Genomic DNA, 15,427 nt, shown 5'->3' on the forward strand with positions numbered 1-15,427 from the left:
TCAAGGTGCACAGAATAAGAGAGCAGAAGAAGTCACAGTATTTGATATACACTCTCAGCAGCTGCTTCATCTCACCATGTCTGAATGTGTAATCTCACTCTCAGGAGCATTCCGCATGAGAAGCAGCTGGGAGCTTCTGAACATAGAAGAAATGCTCCCATTTCACCAGCATTTGCCATAATCCAAGCTGCAGCCAGGCCTGTGGGGAAATGACGAGTGTCTTATTCTGACCGAGATTTCAGTGGGTTGCAGCCTGTCTATAGAATTTGAGCTTGCACTTGGATGTCCTCTCTTTCCTCAGCAATGCTTCCTTGTACTGAAAGTGTGTATGAGAACCCTGGAGCTTTATAACAGCTTTTTTGGAATACTTAACCCATCTACAGAGCTCTCCTTCACTCCTTGGATGGGAAATGTGGGGTCGCATTAACTTCCACACTGTCACTCGGGGACAGGCTGTATGCTGAGCACCGAAAAGGATGCTGAAGAGGGGCTTTAAGCTAACCATGGTCCAGCATATAACGGAAAGAAGCCTGCAAAGTAGACAGCTCAACTCACAGGGGAATAAGGCAGCTTATGAACATTCCATGCCTCCTTCCCACATCCTTTTTCCTTGGTGTGCCAGACAGCAAGTCCCCACCCCAGAGAGATGTGTTGGCAACGTCACTTCTCATTTTATTCTTGTGACTGGAGTAACTTCAGCGTTTTCATTGCTCTCTGCCAACCTCGTTGTATTTACTCGGTTTTCTGTGAAGAAAGAGTTAAATTCATATGGGTTGATGTTTTTTGTTACAGCTCATGTTCTGTTCTGACCTTCTTGGCTTCACATATTTTCCCCTTTAAAGTTACTAGCTGTATCTGAGATCTTAACATCAGTGGGCCACTTTGTGGAAATAAATATTAATGAGATGGCTGCTGATAGCATCATATGGGTAGAAACAAATGCTTTTATAATAAATGGAATTGAATATTAATTGAGTGGCTTGGAGTTAAAGCAGGATATAAAGTGACAAGCTCGTGGCACAGCGAACTGCCCTTTGCAGGAATCCAATTAGAAGAGGGAGCAGCAAATTCTAAGCAAACTTGTTATAATCACACGGGGGTAATACTAGAGTGGAGTATAATTTGGAGCCTGGGACCTGTCTCCTTGGATGTCTCATAATTTCCATGAATCAACATTTAGTTACTCCATGGTGCCAAGTTTGCATTCTTCAACTCTTTCCTGGCAGCGCTGCATCCCATTGCTTTAGTCAAACCGGAGGGGGACAGTATGTTTTGCAATAAAAGGGCATATCAATTAAATGCACTGTGTTCTACTACGTGTCTGTAGGAGAAAAGTGACTCATTTGTTAGCCTGCTGAAATTACTTTGCATTTGAAAATCCTGTGCTGATGTTACAGGGTTTAGCCTGATCACTTGAGGCTGTTACCTTTGCCATTTCCTCAGTGAGAAAGATCCAGAGTTGTTCCCGTTCAAAGTTGCAGTGTTTGTTCATGACTTGGAAAAATAGATGATTTGCTGAGATATGTTGTAGATAAATAGGTAAATGTGCCTGGAGTAACCAAGAGCAATTGCCACAGTTATATCTCGTGTCCTAAAGAGCGTTGGAAAGTGTTCATTGGGTTTGAATTGTTCAAAAATAGATTCTCTAAATGTTATGTATCATTTTCATTTGGCAGATGGAGTTGCAGAAGCTGCTATAGTGAGAGCTTGTTTGTGGCATTTCAGACAACCTGGGTATTGTGTGAAATTGGCTTAGCAAGCCTCTAAAAGGAGGGTGCAGGGGGTAAAGTGATGGTGTAGGAGTGATAAAGACTTAAGCACAGCACTGGGGAAGTTGGGGCAGTGCTTCCAGGCTGATGGGGAAGCACGTGAAAAAAACAAAACAACAAGGAGCAAGTCAATTTATCCACTCTGTCAAAATGGCTGCGATCAGCCAGGAGGCAAATGAATAAATGGATCAACAAGTATTTCACACTTTTGTGTTCTCGACAGGAAATTACAGATCTGAAACCAAATGTCTGGGACAAAACTAACAGAAATAGTGGCAGAATACTCTGCTGTTTAGTCTGCATTTTAAACATTTTTAGCTCACAAAAATCCTTGAATTAAAATACCGGAATAAAACAGGAGCTGTTACTGCAGTTCCCAGTTACAAGCAGAGATGATAATACTTGGAGTGGGTCTAACAGCAGGACCTCGGTCCCCACTGGAATCTCCCTTTGCCTGCATACCTGAATATGCCTTACTGGCCGAGGTGGTTGCTGCTGTCTTTTCCACCCCCAAGCTTACTGTGTAATTGCTGCACTAATGGCAGCAAAAGCACCACCAGAGATCACACCAGAACATGGAAATGAAATGCATAAATACAGTAGGAGGAAAATGAATATGAATTGCTAGAGGTGTCAGGACTGAACAATTCACCTAGGAGCAGACATCTCCCACGTTCCTCGAGGACAGTGTGTCTGCCTGTGCAGCCATGTCACTTCGTGAGCTTAAAGAAAAGGAAGTACTGAGCCAAGAGCTTGTGTTTAATTTACATGTCTGCTTCTGAGCAAGTGCCTGATGGATCCAGGCGCTTTTATTCATACAGTAAGAAGTCTTCATATGTTTTTTTGCTAAGATGCAAACTGCAATTCTTGTGGGTTTTCTCTCTCCTTTTCCCCAGCCCCACATTTATCAACACTGAAAGGTTATAAAGAGCTTAATAAAAGGTAGATTTAAGATTTGGAAACAGTGCAAATAAAGAGAACAGTCTATAAATAGAAAATACATTAAACTGTATCTGGTGTTAAGGGATCTAATAATTAACATAGATTGACTGAATTTCTCCTGTTTTGCTTATCTGCAGTGAACTTTTATCTTGAATCAAAACGTTCGCCTCCTATGATTAGTTTTGTTATTAGCTGTTTCCACAGACGACGGGAAAGCAATAGTTTGTTTGCCCCGGTGTATACTTACTGAAAAAGCATTTGTCATGAGGATGAAAGCAGTTTCTAATTTTCAGCATAATTTTGACTGATTTCTTAAAGGCAAAGTCTCTCCTACCTCTGTTACTTTATGATTTTTCAGTTCTTGACTCTCCTATATAACTGGGGACTGCTAATAGACTTCATGGTAACGTTTCTGATATCCCTCCTACTTTAAGTCCTTTTCGTGTAATAAATGCATTATGTCCTTAACGCTAAAAATCAAGGAGGTTTAGGCCAGGAACTTCAGAAATGTCCTGTTCTGATAAATAGCTTGGAAAAGGAACTCTTGCTTACTTCATTTCAAGCACTTTCAGGATCATCCTTCTAGTCCCTTCTGCCTCATGTTTTAGTGGATTTTACCTCCATTACTTGCTTATAATATTTCTAGAATCTTTCTTATGGCTTAACTGGTCTGTGGAGATGGTAATTTAAAGCATACATTGTATTCTGTCCGTCTTTATTATGCCTAAGTATGCTTATTACTGCTTACTGCTTTTTGGTATTAATTAAATTTTTTCTTAAAGTATTAATTATCATGGAATTTGATTCACATTATTGCTGTTGTTGACACTATTTATTCTTTAGACGCATTCTCACAGAAAATACTGCACTGTTTAATGCAGTGCTATTGGAAGGATCCTACTAATGCAGGGACTTTTTATCCTGATGTATTAATTGATGTGTTTCTGTTGTGTTTAGCCAGGGGACCCCAGTGGATATGTTCACGGTACACTGATTGTCCCATCTAACCAGAAGATCACTTCAATGAATACAACTTGCTTCTCTGTGGTATAGCTCTGTTAATGCAGAACTATGCCCAAGGTGTTTAACCCAGCAGATAAGGAGTATTGGAGCGGGCAGAGCTCACACTAACATGCCTGCATGTCTCCTGGCATTTGAGATAGGTCACTAGGGTCTGACTCGGGTATTTTTGCAGAGCTAGTTAGAGATGTACTCAGCATACCACAGCAGAATACACAACGTGGTATTTCTCAGTTGGTTTGGTTCAGTGGATGGTAGTTTATTGTCTCTGTTGTTTGTGTTTCCTTGTCACATTTGTTAACCTTTGAATGCAAGAAACTCATTAAAGCAATTCCTCAGACACGCTTACTCCAGGCTTCCCCTGAGCTCTCAAGTCACTACCAGATTAGCATCAGCGACAGCAAGAAGCAGATCTCCAAATGGGTTGATTGATAGTGAGATTAATGATCCTCAAGACTTCTGTCCAAGTTTATTATTTGGCGGCTTACAAATCTCTGCTTTCAGGGAGATGGGTGGGGAAGGAGGACCAGCTGGCTGCCTCCTGATCTGTCTGTATTAGCATGATGAGGTGATGTACATGGCCCTGCCAGAGCACTAGCATTAAGTAGTGTATTTTCAGTGCTCTCATTATCTGCCAGGTACTAAATAATTTGCTTCTCTGCTCTCGGTGCCAGCTGCTCTTTTCTTTTCCTTTGTGCTGTGCTTCCAAAGGTATCTTTGTGCCATTTCTAACTGTCTTCTAAACAGAGTTAACAGAGAGACCATAACAATTTTTAAGTGGCTATTTCTTTTTATAATGGCCAGTGAAAAAAGCCCATCCTCCGAACACAGTGATGAACGGAGAAAGGAAATAATAACATTTTTAATATTGTATCTTGGCCCCAAATAAATATGAAGTATGTCCAGCAGTGTTGGGAAATCTTCCTAGTTCTCCCATGCAGCTCTAATCCAGGTGCACGTGGACATGGCTGTTGAGAAAGAGGGAGCTTCCCATTGGGTATTTCGTTATATTTCATTATATATAACAAGCTAGCTTTTCTGCCTGAACATGGGCAGGGCCATCAAAACAAAGATAAAAATGGTGCCTAAATTTTTAGCACCTTTTTGTGTTATGCTTAGGTCGCAGGCCGTGGCTTGGGATACCTAAAATAAGAGTCAGTTGAATGTCCTGATGTGCCATTCAGAGGGAGGAAAGAATTGTTTTGCAAAGGAAAGAGCAAGGCTCTTCAATTTTGAGAGTAATTAGATGGGAGTAATTATACATATTTAGATGAATGTTCTAAAGAGAGACCCAGTTTCTGCTGTCGTGTTTTGGGTGGGATCATCCCTGTATTGGTTTCCTTGTAACACGATTTCAATCCAGATTAATTGCAATTTGCATTTTAAAATCCCTGTATTTTAACCTGCCAGTGTGCCACCCTGTTTTTCTTCTTTCCTTTCCTGAGGTTCATCCCAAAGGGAATTCATGTCCTGAAATGATAATATCAAGTATGCCCGATTTTGAGTTCTTAAAGGTGCTACTAAAAGCTCCTCTCTAGTAAGAGGCAATCTTCATTGATTGCTGCAGTTCTTGTGATTACAGAACAACTCTTCACTTAGTTAAATTTAGCTTCCTTCTGTGAGAAAGTTTTAGGCTCCTTTTTAATATTACATGATGTTTAGTGCATTGGAAGTGCACATTTTATAGAAACTGCCTCAGGTATCATCTGATTGGAAAAGGCATGTCTTTGTTTTCCTCTGTGATTTTCTAGTCTTTGTTATGAATGTTGCATTAACTAAATAGTTGGCTTAGGGAGAGGAAAATATATAGATCAGGGTTCCCTTTGTTTTTTAAAACCATGCCTAATTTTGGAGCCATGTCAAGATACCACCTATAGGTTTCTCTAGCACATTTTTGCCTGAAGACATTAAAATTTTGAGTGCGTATAACCAGGGAGGTTGTTCTCTTGCAGTAGAAAATACTTATGAGTAAACCCATTCAGTCGTCTGTAAAATTGCTGAGTGTATCCAACACAGCTGTTGTGAGTATTGATTAAAGCAAAGGGGAAGGTCTGATGCTACTAGCCCTGTCAGAGGTCACCAGGAGAGTAATTAGCTACCAAGTGTTACGGGGCCAAGTGTCATTGCAAATAAGGTTTCACCACTGCCTTTGCTGTTCTCCAGGGATACCAGGAAGATGGGACAAGGAAGCGTGGAAAATGTTTGTGCTGAGTTAAACTAAGATTTATCCACTTAGAATTTGCAGCTGAAGAGCTGTCTAAGTGCATTTCTGCACTGGCCACCTGGGCGCTTTCTGGTTCCACAGCTGGTGAAGCAGGGAGGGCTTGAAAGCAGCTCATCTTGGGGTGTGTTGTTATTTCTTAGCTGTTTCATTATTTGAATAACCTTCTAAGAATGACTATTTCTAGTATGCTGTCTGAGTTCAGTACTATACGTGATGTATAAATGGGTGTCCAGTCTCTGGGGCAGGATGGGATCTCAGGGGATCAGGTGAAGAGGGTTTTTAATTTGTGGAGAGTTGTGTAGTCAGCTGGCAAATTTAGGCCATAAATTTTAAATTAGCTGTCTTTCTATGTCAGAAATCCCTAGTCTTGTTTGGCAGGTTAGTTTTTCAGTTGGACAGTTTTACTAGTGGCATGTTCACAAATCACAAATCATCACAAATACTGTCTCAAAGCTTTGTCCACCTTTTTTTCCCAGCCTTTTTCCTGTCTTTTATTTCCCTATGATACTGCAGAATGTGTGCTTATAAGGACGTGTGGCTGGACTGGTGATTAGTATTTGGGTCCTTTTTGCTTTTGCAGGATCCTTTTGGCTGTGTGGGTGTGCAACAACTCACTAATGTGAAAAAGTGTTTCTGCTTGCCCAGAGGAAGTCCCCTGAAAGGGACAGTCTTCTTTCGACTGTTCTGTCTGGGAAAGGATGCCAAAGGATTGACAGACTGTGAACTCTGGAAAACCTAACCCTGTACCATCTAGACCTTTCCAGGTGTCATATCTGTGTGATGCTTACTTAACACTGCTCAAAAGATTACAGGCAGAAATTGCTTTGGAGGGAGAAGGCGAATTGTCTTCAGGAGTGATATGCAGGAGAATCAGCATCATTGTAGGGAAATTTTCCTCCTTTTTCAGCTTTCCTTTATTCTCTGTTTTTCATGCATTCCTGCTTTGTATATCCTCCCGTAGCTCAGGTTCGGTCAGCCCTCACTGCGTTACCGCTCCAACGTAGCATAGGTTCTTTTATAACTCAGCTTTTGAATTCTGATCATTAAGCTTTCAGACCTGGGAAGGAAAATAATTGTAGAAAATTGGGGCAATATAAGCCATTTTCTGGCCAAAAAAAGAGTAAATGCAGATGCCCCTCTGATACAATGCACGTAATATCACTGCTCCATGCTGGTCGCTTATTCATATTCATAAGACCAGCTTTTTCATGTGGTTTTCTCTTCTCTTTTTCTTCTTAACGCTTGAGTCAGTTTTATTGCTCATAAAAATCAGTGACTGATGACCCCAGCTAGAGCAGTGCAGACTGCAGACAGCTGTTGTCCAGGCTCCCAGCCACTGCTCTGCTGGTGACATGGTCGTGATTTGCAGCGCTTCTGTTGTTCCGTAGTCTGTGGCTCTTTTCTGAGGAGTCATTGCCAATTCTGACAGTGACAAATGTTTGCCAAGGAATAGTGAAGCTAGTTTAAAGTGCAGAGCCATGTGTTACAAGTACACTTGACTGCATACATACTCTGATTCTTAGTGCCAGCAGAAACCAGTCTTAATTGTGTCTCCTGGAAAACATGCAAAACACTTCAACGAGAATCTGGAGCATCTTTTCTTCTATTGAAATTGAGAATGAATGTGCAGAGGTAGTGAAAAGAATCATTTCCTGTCTTTGGATCTTTGGGAGTATTTTGCAGACGCCTCCCGCTCTGTGATGGAGTAGCACAGTGAATGAATGTCTGTGTCCAGGTTGCATTTGATAAAGACTAAGCCATATCCTGTGCAGCCTGGTGTAGAGGTCCGTTACAGATCCTGGTTTGACTCCTGTCCGCCAGCTAAGGATAGTGTGTGAAAGTAAGGTGACTGTTGCGACTATTGGCCTCTTCATTAATAAATGACATTCTGCAGAGTTGCTGTCTATGGGAGGCTGTTTCTGGAGGAAAGATGGCCAGAGAACAAGGTTTGCCTGCTCTGACAGTAGTGAATAGGCCTTCAGGACCCTTTCAAGCCATCTGCCCCCAGACTGGTCATGCTTTAGGAGGTAATGACCAAGAAGAGATGAGTTGCAAGATACCAGGAGCTTGCAGTTCCTACATGCTGTTACAGAAATAAATCAGTATAAATTTGGCTAGTCCTGGAGAGGGAATACACACTACTCCAGCCAGCAGAAACGCCTAAAAGAAGGAGTGGATCCCTAATGAACAAGGGAGCAATGAATGTGCCAGTCACTTCAGCGTGTGAGGCAGGACACAGCTCTTGGGTGTTCCCACAAAGTAGAGCATTCCGCTTTGATTTTCCCTCTGTTCAGTCACTGTCCTGGTGGTTTCAGCTAGCTGCTATGGAGGCAATCACTTGCCCCTCCTCAATAATCCCTTGCTCCTTCTCTCCCTGCCTCCATAGCAGTGTAGATCCCTCGCCTGTCATGACAGATCAAGAGATACTGCCTCTGCTAGACAGAGTGTGGAGGAGTAAAGGCCAAACTCTGCCCTCAGAGCTATTCCCAGCACTCTCATAGACTGCAGTGCGCGCAGTGTGTTTATATTGGAGGCAGTATTAACTAAACACAAAGGTGCTATCTTCTACATGAAAATAAAATGCGTCCATGCTTTCAGGCCATTATGTGATCTGGTTCTTCCTCTTGCTTTTCAATGAGTATAAAGGAGGAGCTGCTTGGGGTTTATTAACTAATAACCAAGGAAACCTGTTTTGAGTGTCAAAATCTCATGAGGCATCTCTTCTTCTACAGAAGCTAATCTGGTATTTTGCTCAGCGGAGATGGAACAGGCATTTAACCCAGCTAATCAAGACCATCTCTTGGCATATTTTTATGCTTTCAGCTTGATAATAAGGTGCTGCTGCTCTGGACTTTGCATCCTGATAGTTTGCTTTAATAAATCACTGCCAGTATCTCTGCAAAAAGATTCTGGGTAGGGGGATGCTCTCCCTCGTGTTGTCTTTGCTTTCCAGCCCCTGCCTCTGCTCCTTCTCCAGGGAGATGCTAATCTCGCAGCGTTTTACTTTCTGCATTTTGGTCCATATGTGACAACTGTGTGGCTGATCGCCACAATCTTACACAGTTATTGTACCCCAGGGAAAGAGAGCCAAAAAAACATATGGGGCTAGAGAAAACGGTGTGCTTCGCTGCACACAGGCGTGTTTCAGAGACAGATGACTCTTTGGTATTTCACAGAAAAGATGTGGGTTCTCTGAAATCTTCTGGAAGTGAAATCAAGGCTGAGATTTGCTTTTCCACAACCAGTTCTGCAGAAATGCAAGAATCGGTCTAAAATCGGTGTTTCAGTTGTAAAGACTTTAATGATCATTTTTGGCATTGACAAATCCCGGCTGCTCATTCATTAAGGGCTGCTTCCATCAGAAGACAAATCTGTTATTTTCTTCTTCTTATGGCGTTGGTTTCCTGAGCAAATGGGCACACCTGCACTCAGGTACACACACCAGGGTTAAAAGCTACAGGCTGAAGCTCTCATGTGAAAACAGTCGTAGACTTGCACATTGTCTAGCCCTGCATCCACTCCCACCTCCCTCCATGGCTGCTTCTCCAGTGACTCAAAATAAGCAATTTTCTGCTCTCATCCTTTTATCCAGCCCACCCCATATAGCACAGAGATTTACTGCAGCCTCTTGTAGCCTTAGCAACTGCTGCCACTTAGGGTTTGTATACCGAGGGAAAGGTAATGGGTAGGGGAAATGCCAAGGGATAGAAAGGAGCATCCTAAATGGGGGGAGAAGACACATACTAAATTGTCCGAAATGCCTTTTAGTGGCCTTGATCCCAGCCATCAGTATTTATTACTACAGACTAGACAAGAGTTTGCAAAAGGCTCTTCTTGGGCCCGGGCATTTCCTCACTTGGGGAAAAAAGGACATTATCCCAAACTGGGGGCCTGGAGGCATCTGCCTGATGCCTGAAGATGTGTGCTCCCCCCGGAGCTGCGCAGAGGAGAGATGCAGGAGTAGAACACAGACCCAGTAAGCAGAACTTGGAGGAGAATTCATCCAGTGAGTTTAGAAAACCCATTGTAAAAGCTTTTGTAAAGACTGTTCCACTTTATCCTGCTCTGAAGTTAGAGCCTGCATAGTCCTAACAGTGCTGCCTTCTGCTGTCATGGGAGCCCCTGAGACATGGAGGGAGTTACCATGACAGGGATGCGATGGGCAGTGCACAGCGAGCTCAGCTGTACAGGCTAAACTTAGCATACTTACAGCAATTACGAGCAAGGGTGTAAAAAAAGCGTTTGGGAGGCAAGTCTTCACCTAACGTGCCAATATCCACTATTGTAAAGTAGTGAACATGCTGCATTATGTATGTATATACATAAAACGAGTCTATTTTAGTGTGAAGTTTGTGACTTGATGAAACCTTTAGTCAAATTCCATGGTGACTGACTGCCTTTTCAAAACAGCCACAGAAAGTCTTCCAGGAATAAAATACAGAATTGTTAATGACATTAATGATTGGAGCAAACTTTACTATGTGAAATATTCATTTAAAACATTGTTATTCTAGCATTGTGCTCTGCAGAGATATGCTAGACTGGGTATTCAGCTACTGCTATCGTGGGCCTTACAATATCACAATGTCATTATCTAACACTATTGCATGTTTTGAGGCTATTAAGAAAAAGCTGTTTTATGGCTGCATAAAAAACCATAATGCCAGCCTATCAGAGCCTCTTGCAGTATAAAATAACAAATTAACAAAAAATACGTGCTCTTCTTCAGTATCATCAGCTTAAACACTTCCTATAAATCCCTGCGTAAAGGTCTTGTCTTTTCATCAAACACCTTCTTAAGGCCTTCATTACCAGGAGAAGCTGTTCAAGGATTTTTGTAGTATTGACTCAAGGGAAAGAGCCCCAAATATATCAAAATCAGGAACATTTTGCCTGTTTCATATTCATAGTTTCTTCTTTATGTGTGACTGATTTATTCCGCTGCGTGCCCCCAGGGTGTGTATTGTCCAAAATAAAGGCTGCCAAAGGAAGAGAAAATAGAGAACAGGGAGCAAGAAGGGTTGGGGGGGAGTTCAACTGATGTTTTTAAATGCTGTGAGACTATTGAACGTCTTGCATCCCCGTGTGTGAATTCACCTTATGGTGTTTCTTAACAAAAAACATACTCACTATTATAAATAACTTGAGTACAATGCAAGACATCGTGTCTTGAAAATAGAAAGCTGCTCCGAGACAATTACTCCATGCTGTGAAATCCATTCTCTCCTGCTTCAGTATTGTCTTAAGTTGTACTTGTGCTGCCATAGCATGTGCATTATAAAGCACTGTGACTGTGCAGTAGAAAGTACGAATGCATAGGAAGCAAGCACCAATGGTTATTTTAGGTTCTGGTTTTGCCTAAGGTAGTGGTTTGATTTCCAGTGACTTTTTTGCTCTCTGGCACATATGGATCTTGAAAACAAAGGAAGCACAAATTACTTTGACAAAGTCAGTGAAGTGGGCTCTGCACGGAAAGCACAATGCCCGAATTACAGAGAAGCAGACTGCGAGGCACAAACTTACAAGGCACTACATGCAAATATGTTCCAGCAAGGGAACCAGTAACTTGTCAAAAGGCACAGCTCAGAAGGCAAAGCTGAAAACTTTGCCCAGGTATTGAGCAGCAGTTCATTAAGGGCTGCAATGAGGGGGATATTTCTGCAATGGGAAGCTATTATGAAGCACCCCAACAGCCGAGAGCAGACCCCTCTCCTGCCACAATAGCCGCTCACACCAAGCAGGACTCATTAAATATTCAGTTCCAGCCTCAAGCAGCTCATTAAGTCAGCAATGAGCAGTGACGCTGGTGTTGGAAAACCCTGCCTCAGTTAACATCACCATGCAGAGTCTCCTCGGATCCCTTGATGTTATTCTGCTCAGTACCTTTTCTGTGATGACCAGCTTGTGCTCTCTGCTTTGCATTAAATACAGGTAAAAAGGAAAACTCAGGTGGATTTAACTTCTGCTGTTCTTTATAGGCCTTTTCAGAGATCAGTCCTGGGGCCCAAGCTAAGTGTCTATTGCATTTTACTGTAGCAGCATATGTAATACAAGTTTGCAGGAGGAGGATGGGATGAGGGTTATATGGCTTTATTGGTAACAAAAAAATAGCCTTAATATTTGAAAGATAACTTTCATAGCAGAACAGCATGACATGCAGCAGTTACAGATGCTGTATTACTGTCTGTTGGTTGTTACATTGCAGAAACTTCTACAGTAAGTGTATTTTCCCTGGAAATGCTAGTGCTTTAGGTGTATTTTGGCTTGAACTGTATGCTGAATATGTTTCTTGTGTGCTGAGTTTCTTTCTGAATGATGTATTTGAAACCTGTTTTGCAACTAATTTCATATTCAGTAGTACTTAGCAATAATATGCAGAGGCATTTCTGATGGGTGGTTGTAAGATGTCAATGAATGAGAGCACCCAAAATCTGGAATTAGGGTTGTAATTGTACAAAAGTCACAAATGTTTTCACACATTGATGTTTTAAAAATATAATATTTGAAAGGATGGGGCAGAAATGGAGAAGCAAAACACACGAGAAAGTTTTTGGCTATTTTCTCAGAGGGCAGCTTTCCACACCCTGAATCTCTTTTTTGTTCTTTTTCCTTTGGCAGAAAATGTTTTCAGACTGCCCATTTCTATGTGGAGGACAGCAGTTCCCCTCGTGTGGTCCCCAATGAAAGTATTCCCATTATACCTATTCCAGGTAAGACAGGCTTAATCTTCTGTGTTTGTGCTGCTTGGAGTCTGTTTTCATTACATAAAGAAGATTGTATTTGTGACAAATCATGGGGTTTTGGTAGAAATTTGTTGAATCAGTACTGCTTCGTTTAACTCAAGGTGCATTGCAATGGGGCTTTGAGTGCCAATGATGTATTTTTCTACATCTCCCACATCATTTTAATACACAATTTCAGGGTAACCTTTGTAAAATGTCAAAAACACGAGCAACACTTCTTAAGAACACTAGGCTCGTGATAATCAGCTGCTCCATCAGGGCAGGTTGTGGATGAGAGATATGCAGCTCTCTTTTGAGACAGGGGAACTTGCCCCCCACTTCCAGTGTGTGCAGAGGTGCTTTCTGATGGGTCTCAGGGAGCAAAGCAGAACACAGGGATCCTGTGGAAAGTCCAAAGCCATCTGTTAATTTGACATTAATCTGGTTACCATGGGTTAAATTCTCACCTTGGCTATACCGAGAGTGAAGCTGAAAGCACAGTTTAGCGCTATTCTCTCTTCGTGAGGCATTTCCCCTGGGAATTATTAAAAGCAGGATCCAGCTCCCTGTAAGCTGTGGTGACAGAGAACAGCTTGGCGTTACAGTGGCCTTTGCAGCTGCTGCTGTGTTTGATGTGGGTCAGTTCTCCTGGCAGAGTTAAGATACGCAAAATGTTGTATTGACCTCAGCCTGTCAATGCTCGTGCTTGTTCCTTCAAGGTGTTTGAAGTTTCCTTGTCATATTGTGTAATTTGTGTCATTGGCCTAGGATTCAGTCTGCAGCTAATTAGATTCATTTTACCAAAACCCATCTCTGAGACACAGAAGAAACACGCTTCCTACGAAAGTGAGAGAACCCACTTATATTTTCCTTGCTTTTCTTCAATAGACATGTGTGACTTCTTTCTAGAAGGAGTATTTCAAAGTACCCATGGGAACTGATATGAAAGGTTAGCTATTACATTCCTACAGAAAGCATCTGGCAGTTTGCCTTGCAGTCTGATGCTGTGCCACTGAAAAGAAAAGAAAACGTGCCATCATCTCCCCTTCTCTCTGTGACAGACTAAGGTGCACATCCTGGCCACCTCACTTCCCTTCTTCTTCCCCTCCTATAGGGTACAGGAGATGGGAGGTTTTAGTCCTAGACCATCTGCAATGGATTTTCACAAAATAACCTAAAGAGTTGGAGAACTCTTGTTTGCTCTACTCTAAAACCAGGAGTACTTCCCTGTTGTGGCTGCTTTGGGCAGTCAGTTTAATGGTCCCACCTTGACTGCTCCCATGGGATACCTCCTTAGAACTTGTGAGTAAGGGGAGAGTGGATTTAACCTGGACTCTGTGCAGAGCAGTGTCAAAACCCAGGGGATCACAAGCACGAAACAGTGGGAGGAGGGAACTTCAGCCTTCAGAGAGAAGTGTCTTTGGCCAATGTATAGTTTTTTACTGTAATTGAGACAGTTTTTCTTAAAGAAACCAGAAGAAAGCTCCATCTTTTCATGCTGCAGTCTGTGTTGTTGAGGCAGGGGTTCTTTCCTGTTTCACAGGGATGTTTTGATAGGCAGTCCATTAAAGACTGGATGCCATTCATCGCAATGGTAAGATAGGCTGAAGAAGTTCTATTAAAACTGTGCAGGTGGTAGGTCCCATAAGGCCAGCACAGGCACTAATGCTTCTCCAGCAGCTGATCCAGCATGTGACAAGTGACTGAGAAAAGAACATTGCCTTCTGGGGACATCTTCCCGTGACTAGAGCAAGCCAAGCTGCTGGACCATAGCAGCTTTGAGGGTGACATGATGCTACCATCACTGCAGGGCACACTGTGGTCTGCATAAGCTTGGTAATGCTCACCACTGATAATAGGCAGTGCAGATTAAGGCATCTGCTGAATAAGTGCTGCAAGACACCTCAAGCTTTGTAGTTAAAAATCTACAAAGACTGCTGAGGAGCTCTAAGGCACATGAAGAGCTGGGCCTTAGACAGAGGTTTAGTTTAGTCAGATGCAAAGGTGAGTCCAGTCCTCGAATTCCCAATCTAATAACATTTTTGTGAATATAATGGACATTTAGACATCTGCGTACAGACACTCAAATGGAGCTGCCTTAACCAGAATCATGCCCAGAAAGGCTTAAGAGAGAAAAAACTGCTGAACTTTAAGATCTTGGCACTGACGGTAAAGCTGGTCAGGCCATCAAAAGTCAAATCTGGAAGTGCTTCTCTCTGTGTACTGTTACTTGTACAGGGAGTCTGTAATGAGGCTCCAAGTTAGTAGAGATAAATTCCAGCTATGCTGGCTTTTTCCAAAGGCGGGAGATACTGCCTGGAAAGATCTTGAAGCTCTCCCAAACATTTTCCTTGTTTGGAGATGTAGAAGAGGCCTGTTTTCCCCCATATACCTGTTGCTAAATGACAGTCTTCTCTGATGTCAGCTGCTGCTCCCACATAGGCAGCCCACTGAAGTGTCTTAAAACATTAAATGATAAAATTCTCTTGTGAACTGATTGTGACTGATGAAATGATAAGCCTCTGAACTCTTCCTCTGGGAGCTGCCAGAGGGTGTGATAAAGTCTTACTTGCCATGTTGATCCTAGAAGCAAAATAGAAGTGGCATTTTCACAAAAGCAACTTTTTCCAAGTAACCTCGTTAGGTTGTGAAACCCTATCCTTACAGAAGAAATTTGAAGAGATCCCCGTGGGACCATCCGTCTACTTCCTGCAGTTCAGTGGACCAGCTTCTGCTCTCAATTATGAGCA

At 42.3% G+C, this 15,427-nt stretch overlaps 1 protein-coding gene across 3 annotated transcripts in view; it reads left to right on the forward strand.

Annotated features, from left to right (window-relative positions):
- The window catches only part of PTPRG (protein tyrosine phosphatase receptor type G), a 407,805-nt gene that overhangs the window by 355,768 nt on the left and 36,610 nt on the right, over window positions 1-15,427 (forward strand). For all 3 annotated transcript variants that reach the window (XM_065687094.1, XM_065687095.1, XM_065687096.1), the window contains one exon: window positions 12,574-12,665. In XM_065687094.1, the coding sequence (XP_065543166.1) occupies window positions 12,574-12,665 (92 nt within the window). The remainder of the gene's footprint in view (window positions 1-12,573; window positions 12,666-15,427) is intronic.

The sequence above is a fragment of the Lathamus discolor genome, chromosome 7 (assembly GCF_037157495.1).
Source record: "Lathamus discolor isolate bLatDis1 chromosome 7, bLatDis1.hap1, whole genome shotgun sequence".
Taxonomy (NCBI): domain Eukaryota; kingdom Metazoa; phylum Chordata; class Aves; order Psittaciformes; family Psittacidae; genus Lathamus; species Lathamus discolor.